We start from the raw sequence: 21292 nt of genomic DNA, 5'->3' as shown, positions 1-21292 counted from the left end.
AAAACACTAGTACTACCATAGCAAATTAAGGAAAAATTATGTTCTTACCTGATAATTTTCTTTCCTTTAATCATACCAGACCAGTCCCGACTAATGGGTTGTGCCTATCTACCAGCGGAAGGAGACAGAGAAAATAGTTCCAAGTAAACCGCCCCTTAAAGCTATCGTGCAGCCTGGAATGTTCAGTATTTCGAATAGCCAAGCAATGGTGCTCTGAAGTATAGAAGAAAACACAGTTAATACCAAACAGGCAAACTCTTGGAGCCAATATGCAGAACCTCACTGTTCCTGCTTGGCCAAAGGCAACTGCAAACTCTCCTCACAGTAAAGTAAGCGGGAGGGAATGGTCCTTACTGAGCTTGCTCAAGCACATAGAGATCTACCACTGAATATGGCGAAAGAACTCCGTGATGCCAAGTAACAGGAGTCATACAGAGCTGGCACAACAACAAGTGGCAGGAGACTGAATAGAGAAGATGAAGTAGGCAGTGCTGTAGGACATCCCAGCGTATTGAAGCGTCATGGAACTGCTAGGGATACCTAAAGGAAACAACACTCTGACAGATTTATAGCCAGGGAGGGCATCTGGATTGGTCTGGTATGACTAAAGGAAAGAAAATGATCAGGTAAGAACATAATTTTTCCTTCCTTGTCATCTATACCAGACCAGTCCAGACTAATGGGATGTAGCAAAGCAGTTTCCCAGGTGGGGGGGGGGGGGGGGGGGGGGGGAGGGGAGAAAAGAAGAATGCAAAAGGTTGAAAAATCAACAAAGCTATACACACAGCAAAAAAACTGATCAGCAGAAAAGGATTCAAATATCTGAACCACCAGGCTACCAAAATGGAACAGAGTTAGACACTAGAAAAGGAACTGAAGCCGTAGGACGTAAAACAAACGTCCTGAGCAAAAGAAAAATTACGTACCCGTCCTGAGAGTAGTAAAAGAAGCAGCAAAAAATACTCATCCCAAAGGACCCCCCTTGAAAGGAAGGCAACAGTCGTATCCGAGCAATAAGGAGAACTGTCTCTCCTAGACCAGGATCCACTTCTCCCAACCCTGGCAGGACAAAGACTAACTCCCAAACCTGCCAGTCTGCCTTGAGTCCAAGATGGTCGGATGAAGTGACCCTAACAAGTACTAGGAGTATACAACCCCAAACAGTGCGCCACACTTCATAGAAGAAAGGAAGCAAGACCAAGGAACCACCCAGACCCGCGCCTAGTGAAAGAATCAAACTCCACAGAACAAGAAGAGACTCTACAGTCGAGAGAACCAACTAACTGGAGCGCTAGTCTCTCCAGGTGAACCTTGACGAAAAGGGCAGCAGCATACCTGGGTACAACTGTAGAAAGAGTACTCCTTAACCAGCTCGCTCTGGAGTTAGGGATGAAAGAATAGAGCCAAGAGAACAAAAGGAGACAAAAAGAGAGTCAAGAGCCACACTGTGGATAAAAGACCCCCAAGGTGCCAAGTAGCCACAAAAGGAGCAGAGACGAATTCAAACTCCAGCAATGGAGAAGCTTCTCACCAGCCACCAAGGCTACGGCAAGAAAAGGTGGCACAGAAATGGTAGCTAACAGGAGACAAGACAGCCTTGTCTAGCAGTCTAAACTGCGGTATGCCACAGCTGCTGAGAAGTTACTGTATCCAACCAGCAGAAAAAAAAACTGGGGCTGACCGACAAAGTGTAACAGTGCCCAACAGGCAAAGGTGAAAATATGCACCACAGACTGAACTGTGTTCAAGGGACAGAAAAGAAACTGCGCTCATCAGGCAGAGTAGGATCCGTGCTCAACGAGAACAAACGGATTTGCACTCAAAGCACACAAACTGAGTCATGCACCACAGGCAGAGAAAGAGTTGCACACCTCTGGCAAAGATAGAAATGCACTGAACAAGCAGAGAAGAAGCTGTGAGTAACAGACAGAGGATTAGCAGTGCCCCACTGAAAGAGCTGGATGTTAGAGGTACCTGCAGAACTGAAGCTGCGGTAGAGATGGAACTATGTATTAAACGCAGACAAGAAGCTGCTTTCCACATGCAAACAAGGAGCTGCGCTCCGGATGTCAGCAAGGAGTTGCACTCCTGATGCTGGCAAGGAACTGCGCTCCAGACGCCAGCAAGGAGCAGCGCTCCACACGCCGACAAGGAGCTATGCTTCCTACGCAGACATGAAGCTGTGTAGCACCTGCAGTCACAGAACTGTGTTCCACATACCACCCTAGAATTTCAACCAATTTGCAGAGAAGAGTTGTGCTAAACATACAGAGACAGAGCTACACTCAACAGGCGGTGGAGCTGCGCTCTGCACGCAGACAAGGAGCTGCGTTCCATACGCAAAGAGAGACCTGCATGCCACATACACAGACAAGGAGCTGCATTCTACACGCAAAGAGAGAGCTGCATGCCACACACAGACAAGGACCTGCGTTCCACAGGCAGACACAGAGCTGTGTTCTACACGCAGACACAGGACTGTGCCCCACACTGAGACCTGCAGAGAAAGAACTACACTCAACATGTGACAATGGAGCTGCGTTCAACATGCAGAGATGAAAGGTTGCAGAATAAGCAGCAAAGGAACTTCACTCAACATGCCATGATAGAGCTGTCCTCAACATACAGCGATGGAGCTAAAGCCAACCTGGAACTGCAGAGCCGTGCCCAGCATGCAGCGATGGAGCGGTGCCCAACATGGAACAGTGGAACTGCATGGAATAATGAAGCTGTGCTCAAAATGCAGCGATGGAGCTGCGCTCAACATGCAGCGATGGAGCCGCGCTCAACATGCAGCGATGGAGCCGCGCTCAACATGCAGCGATAGACCTGTGCTCAACATGCAGCGATAGAGCTGTTCTCAACAAGGAAAATGCATAGATGGAGTCCCGGGGAACAGCCAGAGAAGAAGGAGCACAACTTTTGGAAATGCAGACCTGGTGCTGCACTTCCCTGGCCCAGAGGGACTAAAACTACAAGTAGAGAAAGCCCCGTGCCCCAAGCGGTCTCTGAGCCACAATGACCACCCTTCTAGGCAACCGATACAGAGCAGCAGTCAACGTAGAGAAAGAACTCCTGCCAAGAGGGAGGTAAGCATCACAGAGGTGGAATCCTCAGATCATAGAAAGCAAAATGCAGCCGTAAGGCAGTGAGGAAGAAACAACCCTTGCCAGGCCAGGAACAAAGAGGAAGCTGACCACTAACACCAAACTGAGGAAAAACCAGCTAAGGAAAAGTCAAACTCCAGACCTAGAACAGAGCCACTTCCCTAGAGTAAAGCGCAGAGCTAAGAGGTGATAATCCAGATGCACAGCAATAGATCTGCTCAGCAGGAAAGAACTGCGCCCCTTACAGAAAAAGGAAGGAGTGCCAAATGTGCCAGGAGAGAGGCGCATGAAACTAGAAAAGGCAAAATCCGCCTGTGTCAGGCTAAAACTCCCGCCTGAAAGCAAGGGAAGCAAGGAAGAGCTGTGGCAAACTAGTCCTAAAAAGGTACATTCCCGTAAAGAGACACTGAACTGAGTCCAAGCAAAAGACTGGCAAGAATGGCACTCCCGAGGGTACTCAGAAGAGGGATCTGAGCTACCAGTTGCACACCAAGGGCAACACGGATCCCCACCAGAAGGTAAATACCCTGCAAACAAACCAGAGCAGACAGGAGGGATCCATGGGGATGAGAGAACCAGAACCTCCCTAAGGAAGGGAGGAAAACCTGCTGCCCAAATAATCAAATAGCAGGGGCGTCCCAAGCAAGATGCCAGAAGCAGCAGAGTTTGGAAGGTCTGAAAAAGAACTGACCAACAGCCTTGTAAGGCTGACAGGAATGAAAAAAATAGCCCTGGACTAAAAAGACCGAGCCTGCAGCCAAACAGAGCCAGCGAGAGTTCCCCCACTTTGGAAATGGCAGACTAAGACCTCCGAACCGCAAAGGTACAAGTTCCAGCAACGGGGCTGCCCTCTGAACCAGCTGCCATCTAAGACTGTGAAGAGGAGAAAAACAACTGAGTTTCGTGATCCAGACACGAGCTGTGCCTCACAAAAAAAAAAAAAATCATCAAAGCAACTGGTACCAGCTCAGAAGGGTCCAAGATCAGAATCAGATGCCAGCCAGCGAAATTCAAAGAAACTTCACAAGCGGCCCCCTAGAATACATTGCCAAAGGCGGGAAAATAAATCAGGTAACAGGCAAGAGAAAGAAGGAAAAACAAAGTTTCTTCTTTTTTTTTTTTTTGTAAACAACCTTCTTCACTAGTGACAAGAATAAATAAAGGCTTACATCAGAGACAGAAATTCAGATATACCTACCACCATAGAAGAGAAGAACCCCACAGGGGAGACAAGGTACTCTAGGCCACAATCAACCATCACCCTGCTAGAAAGACAGCCAGGGGAGGGAGGGGAGGGGAGGGGAGGGGAGGGAACCAGGGTCAATGGATATCACCCTAGCTTGCAGATGAGGAACTCAGGACCACTGAGTATCATCTAAAACTTGCCCCAACACTGCTACCAGCACATCCCTGGCTCCACTGTCACCAGAAGAATCTGGGACAGGAACTACCAGCCAGTAATCCAGAGCAGTGTTGCACGATCCGTCCACCATCCGCTAGGAGACAGAGAAAATACTGAACATCTCAGGCTGCATGGTACCCTTAAGGCAAAAAAATAAATAAATAAACTTTACTATGACTTGTTGCAGGCAAAAAAAAAATAAATAAATAAAAAAACTTTACTATTACTAGCACTAATATTCGCTATCATGTATTAAGATAGCTAGACAATTAATATGGAGAAAGAGTAAGGGTGGATGAAGAGACTTCCAGCAGCCAAATATGGATAAAACAATACTTTATTGGCAAATCACCCAATGACAAAGGGCCATGTTTCGGCAGAGAGAACCAAATGCCTCAGGGGTCAACGTGCTCTGTCAGCTGCAGTATGGAATGAAAAGGTGGTGCTGAATCAGCATACAAAATCAAGCAACAAAGGAAACCTTTGTCTTGGTAAGGAATGAGCAGCTCCTAGTACTCAATGAGAGCAGCAGAACGCGGGAAAGCTAACAGATGCAATGGCTCTACCACCACCTAATAGCACGTGAACTTTTAGAAAGCTTAGGATAAGCTCCTTCAGTTTTGAATAAAGTACAAGTAGTCATGTAGACAAGCAGTGTTATTTATGGATAACAAGCATCTATACAGCCTTTTTACTAAGCTGCCTTAGGCACTAACACACACCTAATACAGCAAAAACAGCCTAACACAGGATGTGCTAAAGAGTTCTACAATGGTTTTGCCATCTGCGCATGCTAAGTTCAAAGTATTTTCTTTTGTATGCTTGTTTTGGAGACATGCCAGGAGTGGAGAATAGATGTGGATGCGCTAATCAGCTAGCACAGTGTTTCCCAAGTCTGGTCCTGGAGTACCCCTTTACCAGTCAGGTTTTCAGGATATCCACAATGAATATGCATGAAAAAGATTTGCATATAATGGAGGCGGTACATGCAAATCAAGTTCATGCATATTCATTGTGGCAAGGGGTACTCCAGGACCGAACTTGGGAAACACTGATACCCTCTTTTACTAAGGCGCGCTCACGTTTTTAGCACGTGCTAAAATTGGGTGCACGCTAAACGTTAGAGACGCCAATGCATTCCTATATATATATGTCCAAAGTCGGAATTAGACGTCATATCGAAAATGCCCCTCTATGTAAACTTAAAAGTAAGACAAAAAAAAAATGTTTTACACTGCAACCAATTTTATAGTTATTGTAGGGAGGAGAAAAGATTAGCTACATGTTAAACACACAAAATAGGAGTCCATATAAGATGGATGCAGGATCTGCTATATGGAAGATCCTATTAAGGAACTTGTCCCATTAGGACAAGTTCAAGTGAAGCTAACACAGATGCTGCAGTTAATGCTATTTGCACATGCACTTTTCCCAGATCTACAAACACTGCACATCGTTACTGAATCTTGGTTTTAAAGAAACATTTCTTACTAACATGGCGCAAACACTACAAAGTTATTTTATTTAGGAAAATGGCATGATTGCAAAATATTAAACATCTCAATTATGTACTGGACTCAGTAAAACAATATATACAGTAGATACATACTACAAATTTAAAATATTTAAATGGCAAAAAGTTCAAATTCTCGGCAAGAGAGAAGTAGGGAACCAATTTTAATGGAGGTACAAACGAAACCTTACTTTGTTATTAGTTTCAGGAAGCACTTGTAAACAGTTAAATGTATTTTCCATTACTTATTTGTAAAGCAATGCTAAATACACGATACAACACTTCAGAGTCAAAGACTGGTTCCGAGTCTTGAAGCGGAATGATTTTTGTTTACTTACAGTGATTTAAGGCAAGACTTTCAAGCAAGTGGAAGAATATATTTGATATAAAATTATCTTCAAATTTTAAACCTCGACAAAGTAAAAGACCTTTTATGCATAATCCATTAAATGATACTGCTTAGATGAAGGAAGCCGCAATGTCCCCATCACTTTCTGAACATAAAGCCTTTGACAGAACATAGGAAGTAACAGCAATCATAAAGCAGACTTTTACAAGCATGGGTAAATGCCTTGATGCATTTGTGACCAACACTGATTTTACCTTTCTGTTTTGTCTCTTTTCTGAGCGGATTATGTTAGGTTCCTTTTTTAAAAAAAAAACTCTTTTCTAACTGAAATTGGAGCTCTTTTCCTTTCTGATTTTGTTTAAATCTGTAAACTACCTTGACCTGCCAATCAGTAAAGGCAGTATAGCAAATGTGAATAAACTGTAAACCTTATTATTTGTAGAGTTGAGATAAAACACTCTAGGCCCTGTTTACTAAGGTGTGCTAGTGTTTTTAGCGCACGCTAAATGCTAGAGTCGCCCATATGTTCCTATGGGCAACTTTAGGGTTTAGCACACGCTAAAAATGCTAGCACGCCTTTAGCATGGCTTAGTAAACAGGGCCCTTTGTATTTTGTCGCCTAACACAATTAAAAGCGTTTGCAGCACTACAGTATACAGTACCGTTAGGGATTTTGCTACTTGTAGATGGTTATCATAAACCAGAATATCCACTGTCAGATTCTGCAGCTGATGAATGCGAACTTTATCTCCTTCAAGGGCATTGTCTTCAACTAAGACCCTCCAGGAGGGGTATGGGCACTTTGTGCCATCCCATACCTGTGAAAGGAAAAATAATTTCAATCGTATCCCAATAAAATAAATAAATAAATATTAACAAACAAATGGAATAAGATCCTCTATCCATTTAATGTTTTTAATTCTATGAAAGTTTGTGTTCTTCTTGCAGATCTATGATCCATTTATTTCAACAAAAAACTTGTAAACTTAAAATTACTATACATTATTGCATGACCTATTATCAGCTACAGATAGAAGGGGCCTGTTTAATAAAGTGAGATACATTTTTCCACATACTGCACAAGGCGTGGCCAGTAACTGCCCTGTAGTTACTGCACAGAGCAGACAGTTACTTTATGGTAACTGCATCAGAAATTAGCACGGTAAGTGCATCCATGCTATCTGGCAATACAGTTATCAAGGTTCAATGAGAGAGAAAAGAAGCTCATGTCCGATCTGTATCCTGGGATGCACCATGGAAAAGTCAGTCTGTCAAATAAAGCAATAGCTGTCTGGGGGTGAGCACACATGGGCCACCAGGGACGTTTATGAGGTTGAGGTGGGTGGTCAAGGAGGGTCCACTTGGGCCACCAGGGATGGCTTGAAGAGCCAGAGGTCAGGTGGCCCACTTGGCTACCAGGGAGTGGGTATTGGGAGTATTTGGGGGGGGGGGGAATAAGGGAGTTGGATCTGCACTAGTGTCAAAAGTCAACTGAAAGTCTTAGGCAAGACCCCCTGTTGATACTAGAGCAGACCCATGTGCACATGTGTCCAGGTGCCCTGCTAGCGCACATTTTTTTGAAATAGGCCCATTTGCATACTACTTGGTTACTACATTGGTGAACTACGTTTTTGTGTTAGGCTTGCATTAGGGAGCCATGTGCTAAGTGTGAGTTCATGCTCTAACACAAGTTAATGAATGAGGCCCCTTAATGAAGTGAGGAAGATTCTGCATCAAGAACTATGATAGGGCTGAGGTAATATGTACCAAATCAGCTTTGAAAAAAAGCTCAAAACTGATGTGTATATGTGAATAGAAATAAAAAGATGAACAAAACATTTTCCTTAAAAAAATCCTTTCACAATGGACTCCTCCATAATCTGAATTTTCCTTGAAGTTCAAAGTGTATAAAAGGATCAATAAGAGACATTTTGAAAAAGAAAGATCCTTAAATGGCTCTCTAATACGAGCATCCACTATAAAAAAGTTTAACAGTAAGGTACAATGAAAAATATCTAAAGTCTGTTAGGAGAACCAAAATTGAGAATCAATAAAAACAAGGAGAGTTCAACTCTGATAAACTGCATAGCATAGCAGCATATTGGCAACTGTATTAGCGGGGATGGGACGACTTCCCTATGAAGAAAGACTAAGGAGGCTAGGGCTATTCAGCTTGGAGAAGAGACGGCTGAGGGAGACATGATAGAGGTATATAAAATAATGAGTGGAGTGGAACAGGTGGATGTGAAGCGTTTGTTCACGCTTTCCAAAAATACTAGGACTAGGGGGGCATGCGATGAAACTACAGTGTGGTAAATTTAAAACAAATCGGAAAAAACCTTTCTTCACCCAACACATAATTAAACTCTGGAATGTGGTGAAGGTGGTTAGATTAACAGAGTTTAAAAAGGGGTTAGACGGTTTCCTAAAGTACAAGTCCATAAACCACTACTAAATGGACTTGGGAAAAATCCATAATTCCAGGAATAACATGTATAGAATATTTGTACATTTGGGAAGCTCGCCAGGTGCCCTTGGGGCCTGGATTGGCCGCTGTCGTGGACAGGACGCTGGGCTCGATGGACCCTTGGTCTTTTCCCAGTGTGGCATTACTTATGTACTTATGTAATAAATTACAGTGGAACCCCGATATAACGCATCTCGCACTAACACAAATCCACATATAATGTGATCATGTCCTGGCTCCCCCCCCCCCCCAATGCGTGCATGAAAAACACTCCGTCACTTTGGGTGAGCTCTGTCTACTCAGCTGAAGGCTGCTCCCAGTGCCGGTGTGAAAATAACTAGGGGTGAGCTCTGTTTACGCGGCTGAAGGCTGCTCCCATTCAGAAATCATCTCGTAAGTGGAAATCTTTTACTACTCAAGAAAAGCTATCTCCACTCAACCAATGGAAGTCTGGTAAGTAACAAACTCAGCTGGCCAGAGAGCTTGGCATTAATAAATCTACTCTTAACAGGGTGGAGGAAAGAAGACAAGTTGCAAAGTTTGCCCTGAATTTTAGAAGCGGAAGCTGGATTAGAGAGGAAAAAAATTAAAGTGAATAGTGATGAAAACTTGAATTCACTGCTATACCAATGGTTCATCTAAGTTCAGTCCCAAGGAGTCCTTATTTCTGGTCCCATCACGAACGAGCACGAGGGAAAATTTGACCGACAACTAAATGGCCAATTTCAAAGCCAGTAATGGGTGGCTCAAGAGATTTAAGAACAGTCATGCCATCAGTCAAGTCCTTGTCTCAGGGGAGCGCCATTCGGCTGACAAGGATGCTGCACATTCTTACCCAAGAGAACTTAAAACTGTTGTCAGAGGCTAAAGAACATCTTGAGGCAAGTTTGAGATGGCTAGAAACCTAGTATGTGGATAGCACCAAAATTTTACAGCTACAAAACATTCTTGATTTTGCCAAAAGCCAATAGTTTGCATTAAGAAAACTGACTATGCTAGTTAAGTTCCTGCACTAATACAGTATTGTATGTTCCATTAACATTGTATATACAGTAATTCAGCCATAATGCATACAGTTGTGTGAATGCTGTCTTGGTTTTTAGCAAATAAATCTTTTGCAACAGATCAATTTTTTGATTCAATTGTGTTCATATTCTATTGACCCTGTTGTAATGCGACCCCTGAATTTAACACAATGATATTTTATGGATCCCAATCATCAAGTTACATCAGGGGCAACAGATCAATTTTTGATTCAATTGTGTTCATATTCTATTGACCCTGCTGTAATCCGACCCCTGCACGTAACACAATCATATTTTATGGATACCAATCATGTTATATCAGGGTTCCACTGTATGTGTATATCTTTTATGATTGTAATGTTCAAGTCTATTAAATATATGGACAGCTTGACCAATTAGAAGGCAAAAGCAACACATGAAAAAGCATAACTTCATTTCCACTGCTAACTAGCTACAGCCCGAGGGGCTGATGCAGAAAGCCAGGCACCCAAGGCTTAGCACGTGGCTTCTGTAACAAAGTTAATGAAAAAATATACCATGGCAATGTAGCAAGCAATAAGCATGCAAATTACCGCCACATTAAAAACATGGCACTAACCGCAGCTCATTACAAAAACATGCCACCAGGTCAGCATTCCCATCTACCTCCAATTGCTTTCTGCATCGGCCTTGACTTTGGTGTCTAATGGTACCCAGGACCGCCAAGAAACTGAGACGGGCCCGGGGCAAGGCCACTCCCAGCCCCCATCCCCCCCCAAGGATCGCCACTGCACCACCCCGCCTCCCCCCAATCGCTACTGCTGTCACGGTCACCTCCCTCTCCTGCTCCCAGGCCACCGGCGTCACAGTCCCCAGTCTCCCCCTACCTTCTCTCAGCTCCCTTGTCTGCCATCCGACCCCCTTCATTTAAAAAATAAAATAAAATCTCAAAATCAGCAGCACAGCACCTTCTCTGTGAAAGTGGCAAATCGCCACGGGGGGGCCTTCCCTCACTGTGTCCCACTCTTGCAGAAATAGGAAGTTACATCAGAGGAGGGCAGGACACAGTGTCAGTGAGGGACGGCCCGCCCGAGACGATCTGCTGCTTTCACAGAGAAGGCGCTGTGCTGCCGATTTCAAGATTTTTTTTTAATGCAGGGGACCAGGTCACTGGCAGACAGAAGGGAGCGGAGGGTAGGCAGGTGGAAACTGGGGACTGCGGCGCTGGTGGCCTGGGAGCAGGAGAGAGCAAGAGACCCTGGCACTGGATTCCCTTGGAGTCCCGGGCCCGGGGAATTTTGCCCCCCCCCCTCTCGGCGGCCCTGATGGTACCCCTCTCACCCTTCTCTCCCCCAACCCAACTCTCCCTATCCTACCATTAAAAATAAAATCTCGAGTCTAGCAGCACCCTTGCCCCCCTCCCCAGTACCCCTACTCACTCCTGCTTCTGTGATGCCATCTTGAAAAAATGGTGGCATCTGATCCCATGCAGTGCATTCCCTTAGTTGGCAGTGAGGGAAGATAAGGGAAAATTTTATTTGGCAGACTGACTTCTGCTCGGTGTGGCCCAGGATGCATTGTGCAGGGCTAGGTACTGCCATTTTTCAATGGCAGCATAAAGGCAAGAAGGAGTGCGCATCATTCCTGCCTCTTAAAGATACACAGTGGGTGGGGTGAGTGAATCTGGGAGGCATCCAGACACCAGGAACTTTTTAAAAATGATTTTTTTTTTTTGGGGGGGGGGGGGGGGGTGTGCCACTAAATACCAGGATTTTTTTTTTTAAGAGGGGGTTGCTGCTAAACAGAGGCTTTTAAAAATTTGTCGGGGGAAGAGGGTTTAAGGGGCCTCTAAGGGTTGATGTGGAAACTATGCTGGCAGGTGAACCAATTGCTGCTCACACACCTACAGGAAGGGGGGCATTTTGTAATAAGCTGCAGATTACTGCTGTTTTTAATGTGGCAGTAATTTGCATGCTTACTGCTTTACTATATGGCCTCGGTATATTTTCTCATTGTTTTTGCAGTAGAAGCAGCACACAGCTATGTAGCATGGCTTTCTGCATCGGCCTCTTTAATTGGTTGTGCGACAATATATTACACAGGCGTTAATTCAAGCATCCAAACCGCTTTTCTACATCGTTCTCCCGCTAACACCCACACTGAGCCCTTGTTTTCTGCATCAGCTGTTGAATGATTCTTCATTAAGGAATAGCAAGGTCATTTCCATTTAGAATCTCGGCAAATTGGGTTTTAAACTTAAAGGGCCTTGTAAATAACAACCTTTATTAGCTCTAGCCACTAGCAAACACCTTTTGTCTGCATTTACAAGGGCTGAAAATAGCTGATCCGTCATATTTTAGAAGTATTAGTTTAGGGAGTGTCAATTCTAAACCAGGACAGCTGCAAAGCAGTCTGGTTTCCAAAATATCTTTAATAAGTATATCGGAGTGTGTAAATGTACCTCATGCATATTCATTAGGGACAGTCTCAAAATCAGATGGGTTTGCAGCCCTCCAGGATTACAGTTTGACAGTTAAATATATATTACAATTTCAGGTGTTTTAAAACATTTTATTCCTACGTGCCCCTCTGGCAGATTGCATGTGCTAACCATGAGTAATAACCCCCTATATTAATGAACATGACATGGAGGCATATTTTCAAAGCACTTAGCCTTCCAAAGTTCCACAGGTTTCTATGGAACTTTGGAAGGCTAAGTGCTTTGAAAATATGCCTCATAGGCAACCATAATTGGATAATGTTAACACAGTAAGTATTATTCTACAGTAACTAGTAATGAACAGTATCAATTTTGTTGCAAATTCTACCCTTCAAACCATGAATCTAGGTATCTTATGATCCTGGGGAGAAGGGGGGAAAATGTACTTGTTCTTTAAAAAATGTCTTTACAAACAGATTAGAAGAGATTCACCTTTAGAAGAAATGATTTTACATTCACTTCTGCTTTCCCCACAAGTTGACAAGTCAAGTCAAAATACTGCATTGCCTGGACAGCAGAAAGTTTTGTTGTTGCTTCAGGAATGGAAAGGTGATTGACTGCCCAGTTACGTAGTATTTCTAGTGTGTTCAAGTCTTCAGAACTATAGTGAAACATTTTACTGGAGGCTCGAGGTATTATTGGTGCCCCTACTGTGCCATCAAACACCAGGGCTGCGAAGCCAGCACTAGTAATTCCTTGCATCTCATTATTGAACTCCTGGATCTGGAAAGGGGGTGGGAAAAAAAAAAGAAGGAAGTAAAGATCTGAAGACAGTAAAATATCAAAATACAATCTACATTTTTAGCTCACAAATAGCTGCTCTAAAATGGATACAAAAGGGAAGGAAAAAGGAAATGGTACTTGTTATACTGCCTTTCTGAGGTTTTTTTGCAACTACATTCAAAGCGGTTTACATATATTCAGGTACTTATTTTGTACCAGGGGCAATGGAGGGTTAAGTGACTTGCCCAGAGTCACAAGGAGCTGCAGTGGGAATCAAACTCAGTTCTCCAGGATCAAAGTCCACTGCACTAACCACGAGGCTACTCCTCCACTAACCTAACAAAATATTCTGCAAAAGAAGATACAATATCAATACATAGCATGGGGTTATCAAGGCCGGTTTAACCACTGGACCTGTGAAGCACTGGCTCAGGGCGACAGTGATAAAAGGTGCCAAAATCCCTAGCCTCTGATCTCACCTGGTTTAAAGCCTTTCCTGCTCCCTCCCTCAACAAGTCCAGTGCCTCACCCCCACTTCCACACCAGTGGGACCGGCATTATTCCTTTGCCTCTCTCCCTCTTCCCCACTCCCCTGCGGTTCTGTAAACCTTGTTCCAATTACCAGCAGCAGCCTGAACAGCAGCAGGCTATTTTCTACCAAGCCCTGGGTCTTTCCTCTGCCACAATTTCCTGTGGGTGGGACGAGGCAAAGGGAAGACCCAGGGCTGCTGCCAGTAACTCGGTAACTCACTCAAGGTTTACAGAACTGCAGGGGAGAGGGAAGAGGGATGGAGAAGAAATGATGTCAGACCTGATGGGAAAGGGGTGTGGAGAGGAAAGGGAGCGGGCTGGGTGGGGTGGGGGTGGGGGGAAGAAAATAGAAGAACTGCTAGACTGCAGAAGGGGGCGGGCCGAAGTGATGCAAGGGGAGGGAAGGGGGAGCGCCAGCCTGATATGAACTAGCTCAGGGCACCAGAAATCCTTGAGTTAGCCCTGGGTGCAATACACATGGAAATTACAAAGAAAATTAAGTATATTTATAAAACAGCAAGAATTAATCTATTTACAAAACATCAGTATAAAGTTTAACATTTTTGACTTTTAACTGAAGATTTCGTTTTCTCCGTTTTTCTAGGAATGACCAACTCTAGAGTTAGATATATCCTTGTAGCAGTGCTCTCAAACAGTGGTCCTAAACCAAGTCTTTGGGGCACATCCAGCCAGTCAGGTTTTCACTATATCCACAATGCATATGTATGAGACAGATTTACATACCAAGGAAGCAGTGTAGGCAGATCTATCCCATGCATATTCATTGTGGATATCCTAAAAACCTGACTGGCTGGGTGTGCCCAGAAAATTGGGTTCAGGACCACTACTCTGAAGTCGACCACACTTAGCATATCATAAACTATTTGCTAAGTGAACTAATACTGCACGTACCTCATTCTGATACGGTATTATAGAAACATCAGAACCTGATCTTATTTTACCATTTCTTTTATTCCTGTTTATATCTAACTATAATTCTAGTATTCACAAATCATCAAATTACATTAGAAAACATAAATCATATCCTACTACACAAAAGTAATAATGAAACACAATCTATGGCTAACTAGGACAGGTTGTTGAAATAAGTAGCATGTTCATGGGCAGGAAGACATATGCAGAAATTGGTATTTTACTTTCTGGGTTACGTGTGAACCATTGATTATTTCACAATAATCAGTCTGCAACATCATTTCCACAGGTCCATGAAGTAATGAGAAATCTGACTACTAGCCCTGTTACTCTGAGGGGGCACAGCAAGCCAACCGTGGAGCGGACAGAACCCTGGCTGCCAAAGAGGAAATGGTGTGATTAAACAACCCAGTGGTTTGGCTAGCTGTGTGCAAGCAATCCTTTTGTTGCCTCTGCATGCATCAGGAGTCTGACATTATGTTGATTACTCTTTAGAATGAAAAGCATATGGCACAGATGCACCTCACACACCAAAGTACAAGTATTGAGCAGCAAAAAGCAGAACGACTGGGTATTGAAGGTTGTTTTCATGCTTCATAATGCACTATCGCACAGCAAAATTCTAGGTTGACTGTGAAGAGTCTTGTGCAAGACCAGCATTAGATGGTCCTTGATAGCTGTTTTATTGTCGTCCCCTGATATATGACGGTCTTTTAATGGTGAGGTCAGTGCTATAAGACCCTTTTAATGATAAACTAATACTTTTATTCTCTTTTTGATGCATATGTATATATGGTGCTGTTGTATCTGGGATTCCTTTATGAGAGACCAACATTCCCTCAAGCAGTGAGGTATGAAAGAGAGCCCAAAAAGCAGGAAATGCCATAGCAGAACAGATTACTTCGGGGAAAATTCTGCCATCTTAGTTGCAGTAAGAAATTCATTGCTGCCACCTATTGAACCTCTTTCCCTGACCAAGACACGAAACCTGAAATAAATAAATAAATAAACAAACCAACCAACCTGGCCATGTCGGCGGAGGTTCCTCCTTTCAGCATTAAGTGATATTATGCTAAAGCATTTATATAAGGATTTAAAACAGTTATGCTCTACGAGGTATAACCAGCGGCTTGGGGGGGGGGGGGGGATTGGAGCTACTGAACTGGCAGTAAATATTCTGCCAGCCGACGCTGATGATTCCTCAAGACATTAAATCTCCTCCGGCTAGTGTCCAACAACACAGCCGGTGATGATTGAAATCCTTCTGGGGCCAACTGAGGAATAGAGAAGCTAACCCAGATGAACTCCTGGGTTCCTCCCGCTGCTGCTCCAATGAAGTTCACAGGTTCCTGGAGGTGGAGCAGTGGAAGGTCCAGCTCGGCTCAGAGATATTTCATTGTCTAAGTCAGGCTCCTTCCTGAGTCTGACAGCAGATTCGCCCATCGTAGCATGTACGGAAAAGCTGTAATAACCATCTGAGGTGGGGAGCAAGTCACAGAAGCAGAGGGAGAAAAAAACCTTCCATTTCTCTCTGCATGCAGAATGCCACAAAACAAAAACAGGACAAAACCTTTACAAAAGTCCAAAAGGGAGCAACACAGGAGGATGACAAATTGACTTATACCCTGTGAATGAATGTGGTTTACAGTCAATCAATAAGAAAATAGAATAATACAAACATAATCCATAAAACAGAATGAGCACATGTACTGATTTGGAAAGATTTTTTTTTTAATTATGGGGATCTTCAGTTTATAAAAACAATAACATTTAAACAAACCAAAAATAAAATGTAGATATCTATAGATATACAGGGTGAGGCAAAGAAAAAAGTAACCTCCTAGAGTTTTTTTGCCATTTTCTCAGCAACCGCTTTAAATTTAAACAAGAAATTTGACATACTTATTTAGTCTTCATACTTTTGTATTACTATTAAACATCATTTAATTATCTTAAGCTACGTTAATGGTACTAACATTTTAGCGTTACTACCTAGTGATTTTTGCGCATTAAAAATGCTTGAGCTAAAACAGTAAAATAACGTCATTTAAACGACACAATTAACAATGTGTCAGAATTTCAAAGTCACTTTGAACGCTCACAGTGTCCACCCCCCAGCTTTAACACTGGCCTTCAAGATGCTTTGGGACATTCTTAACAGCATTGTCAATCAGTCCCTGTGGCAAGCTGTCCCAGATCATCTGCAGCCCTTGAGTTTGGTGATTGTTTGTGGCTTTGGGTGGAGCTTCTGATAGGCCTCCAACATTACTCTCTAGACAAAAGTCTATGTTACCGTGACATTATTAACAGTAAGATACACACACATACAGGCCAGCATGCCCTAAGCCCAATCCAACAAGGGTGTCCCTCGGCCCTTCCATTGTTTAACTGACAAGACGTTAACGCTCGATAAGTGTTGAGAAATATCATTATTGTATGAAACAAAATATCGTATATATTTATAATGATTAGAAAATCACTAAAATTCATGTTGAAGTTGGATAATGGGTGTGGCAGACGGCAGTGAAAGAGTTAAGGGCATAACAACTAGGGGAAAACACTCTGTGGTGCCCTCCTTCCCTTAGTGCCCCAAGCACGTGCTTGTTTTGCTTAATGGTTATATATACAGAGAGATCGAGAGAGAGAAAAGCCACCTGGAACTGAAAAAATGTGTTACAGACATCTCCATACACAGTTCTGAAATAGTTAACAAGATGCAGCTGAGGAAAAAGAGCTAAAGAGACAGTTGCCATAGACAGTACAAAAGAAAATCAACAAATCCCAAGTGCCAGGTTGCCATAGCACCTAAAAGTTTTGTCTTCTGAATGTTTTCCCTACTGCAGCTGCTGCCACAGCTAGCCAGCTCTTCTCTGGTTAGCACTGTAGAGCTGTCAAGTGTGTCTTAACAGCACAGAGCCTGGACTTCCATGCTGGCCTCACAGACTTGCAAGAATGTAGCAGAACTGTCACAGTCAGTCAACAAGGGGAAGGATGGGACAAGGCTGATGTTACACATGCAAGGGCCTAGAGTACAAAATGGGGAGACGGATCTAAACCCCTGCTGCAGGCTATGCCTCCTTCACAGTTTCAGGCATATTTGGGCCCCCTATCCCCAGGGGGGGGGTCAAGGCATTTTGCCCTGGTTGTCTCCCACTAACGACCCTGAAGAAGAGTGCATAAACTCGACTGGACTCTGGGGAATGCATCTAGCATCCTGGGTAGAACTGACAGGTTGAGTGGGGAGGAGACAATGGCGGGTTGGGGTCAGAGAGACTGGGAATGGGAATCGAAAGAACAAGAAAAACCTAGTAAGAACAACATGTGGGGATTGGGAAAGGAATTACATCCCATACGTTTTGGAAATAATTCTTTCCTATCCAAATTCCATCTACAAAGTGCCATAAATGGGGTTTGTTCCCTCTGCATATCAACTAAATATGCCCAAGTCAGTAGATAATGATGGAGTGGTAAATAGCCATAGAAGTATCTGGCCCAGGGGTGTCCAACCTCGGCCCTTGCCAGGTTGGGTTTTCAGGCTTTCCCCAATGAATATGAATGAAATCTATTTGCATGCAATGGAGTCAGTGCATGCAAATAGATCTCATGTATACTTATTGATCCTAGCAAGTATGAGTAGCCTAAATACATTTTGACATTGCTCAGATGGAGTTCCAACCGACTGCCGGGAAAATGGCACCTGATTACTCAGAAACGCGGTGAATGCGCAAAGCAACCATAGCCCTTGACCTGCAAAAGATGACTCAAGTAGAACAATGTATTATATTTGACTGGAAAACAGTGACCCCCTATAGGACTTAATAAGGAAGTGGAATGGGCTTGTTTATAAACGGGCCCGCTCTGCCTTCAGGTCAAGGGCTAAGCTTGCTATGCGCATGCACCGCGTTTCTGAGTAATCAGGCACCATTTTCCTGGCAGTCGGTTGGAACTCCATCTGAGCAATGCCAAAATGATGTTAAAGGTTTGAAAGGTATGTTAACTATATTATGTGGGATTAGAATTGTAGTTCTGAAAGAAGTGTATATTTTTTAGACGTAAATTCTCTCCTCATTGTAATTTGTGTTCTAGTCACCGCCCCTGAAGACGTGACTCTGCGAAACACAAATTTGTGTTGGGTGCTGACGATTTATGTGCTTGAGGATGTTGAATTCCTGTAACAGCTAAAGCGAGGAAGAGAGCTGATTTACAAGTTTGGCAGCCCGTTGCCCGTTTATCTACTGGCAGTTTGTCAAGCCGAGCATAGCTCTGGATATTGAATGAACTTTGTGCTGTAAGAATAATCGTTATGCAGCAACATGCGAACAACATCAGTTCAAACGTTGAAGATTTGGTGACTGATATGCAGTAGGGTTTTCTCTACAATTTCTTGAGTTAAGATTCTGTGTTGAGCTGATGGTTATGGTTCTGTAGCTAAATATCCACATGTTGGAGTACTAACTTTCCTGAGCTGTGTGTTGTGTGATAGTGTGTGAATGATATGTAAGAACAGCGGAGAGGGTATTGGGCTTTATAAAGGAATTGAATTTTGAATTGGAGCACTTTAGTAGTGTAATAAAGTTCTTTTGAATAGCATTTTAAGAGAGGATAGTGGTTATTTTAAGTGTAGCATGTATATTTATTGGGGAAATCCTGAAAACTCAGCTGGAATGCGGCCCTCGAGGACAGAGATTGGTCAACCGTACTCTAGCCTAAGCATAGCACTCTAAGGGGCCCTTATATAGAGCAGCGGTAAGCCCAATGCAGGCTTACCGCTTGCTCTTCTGGGACTAGTGCCAGCTCAATGCAGCCACCGGCATTAGTCCTGCCCTGAGCGCACGCCATTTCTGGGGGAAAAAAAATAAATCCCTGGAAATTGCTTGTGTGGCAGTAACCCAGCGGTAATAGGGCATCGCCGCACGCTGCCCGGTCACTCAATGGGTGGCAGTAAGGGCTCCCCATCGCATGGCCATGCAGTAAGAGCCATGGGTGCATGGGGTCTTTTTCCCTGTGCGGTAAAAAAGGCCCTGGCGCATAGGAAAAATGGTCCCTGCCATTTTCTCGCAGCTTTGTAAAAGGGCCCCTAAGTTCTGCAAATCACAGGAGTGTTTCTTACTCAACTAGGTGTCCTTATCTACTATACCCCTTTCCCTCACATCAAAGAAAAATGTTAAAGTGAAATTTTTCGCCACTGGTAAACAGAGATTTAGGACCTCTGATAAGTTTAACTGGCCAAACAATGTAGATGTTGTAGATGTTTAGATCTGGCAAGTGAATCTTAAAAGGATACATACCATCTCAAAAAGGTTTATAAAATATATCACCTCTGAAGCATATGCGAAGATAAATTATACTACAGCTGGGGGTGGCAGGTACTTGTTGTACTTTTATATTAACTTTTAAGGAAAACCTATATCAAATGGCTGAGAAAAATCTAAAACACGTAGTTTTAGTATTTTGGGAAAAAAAGGAAGTATAAACGGCAGCAGTTGAAAGTGTAAGATGGAATAACAACTAAATCAAATTAGTAATCTAGACAGGTAGGGCATGAACAGGTTTATGAATTGTATAGCCTATTATACAACTGTCTGCCATGGACAGATAGAATAGTTCAACAATAAGGTCACAGTGATGTGCTCAGCAGTGTCCGAGTGTTAAATCTAATTTAACAGTGACAGAAATGATTCAGTTCATTTAATGATTTCTTTGTAGCTAGCAGAAAGGCAAAATATTTTGTACGATATCAAGAGTAGCACAATTAAATTAAATATCTTTCTCTTGAATAAAGTGTGCAAACAGTTGCTCTTTTCTTATAAACAATTACTATACCTTATTACATTTTTGCGGGGAACAAACTACAAACAACTCTGTGCACTCTGTGAGATTTAGCAGAAAACATACCACGTTTTAAGAGCAAATCTAATACATCAAATAAGGTGATAAACGAACAGATAAAGAAGTTGGTCAATCACATTTGGCTTGATTCACCCAAAATAAAATTGTCATTTGGCATTGTTCCCTCCAGATGCCCGTTTTAAAAACAGATATTGGATCACAAACTAAAAAACATACAGTGGAATAAATCAAAAAAGAGATATTCGGGGCACATGAAGAGAAAGCAGCAGACACTTCACTAATGGCCTCCACTCCAATAACAAAGGTCAATGCATCACAATATACAATTCACTTGGAAGACAGCCTTCATAATTAAATATGTGCCTACCCTACTCAAAGACACATGAGTGAAATGACAAACTAGAGTATGAACACAGATACTCAACATTAGGCCTCTGTTAGTTTAATTTTCATCACCCTTGGCTCACTTCAACTCAATGCTCTATCACCTGTAATATTAAAATTGTATAGCAGACATGAACCATGTGGCTTTCAGAGTAATGATTTATATGTTCAGTCATTTTTCTTATCATTCTGAGTTCATTCCATCTGGACAGTCAAATTACAATTTGTCACTTGAAAAATGTGAGCGGTTTGCATTAACTCAATATCTGTATCAAAGGCAGGGTGTTCACAACTTTGAAAAACTGAAATCATTAATGAATTTTGTGAAGCTTGCTGAATGATCACTAATTGGCAGACAGTCCTGTAAAGTTCCTCAGGCCTAAAATATTTAGGTTTATTAGATTTTTGATTTACCACCGTTGTGGTACAACCAAAGCAGTTCACATATTATATACAGGTATTTTCTCTGTTCCTAGTGGGCTCACAATCTAAGTTTTGTACCTACGGCAATAGAAAGTTACGTGACTTG

General features: G+C 43.0%; 1 protein-coding gene across 1 annotated transcript in view; it reads right to left on the bottom strand.

Annotated features, from left to right (window-relative positions):
- POT1 (protection of telomeres 1) overlaps positions 1-21292 on the bottom strand; it is a gene marked incomplete at its 5' end in the record, with an annotated part of 199990 nt that overhangs the window by 61602 nt on the left and 117096 nt on the right. Inside the window, 2 exon segments of the mRNA XM_030216827.1 lie at positions 7034-7189; positions 12775-13065. Coding sequence (XP_030072687.1) covers positions 7034-7189; positions 12775-13065 — 447 coding nt within the window.

The sequence above is a fragment of the Microcaecilia unicolor genome, chromosome 10, assembly GCF_901765095.1.
Source record: "Microcaecilia unicolor chromosome 10, aMicUni1.1, whole genome shotgun sequence".
Taxonomy (NCBI): domain Eukaryota; kingdom Metazoa; phylum Chordata; class Amphibia; order Gymnophiona; family Siphonopidae; genus Microcaecilia; species Microcaecilia unicolor.
The sequence above is the reverse complement of the archived record's forward strand: the minus strand, read 5'-3'. Positions and strand labels throughout refer to the sequence as shown.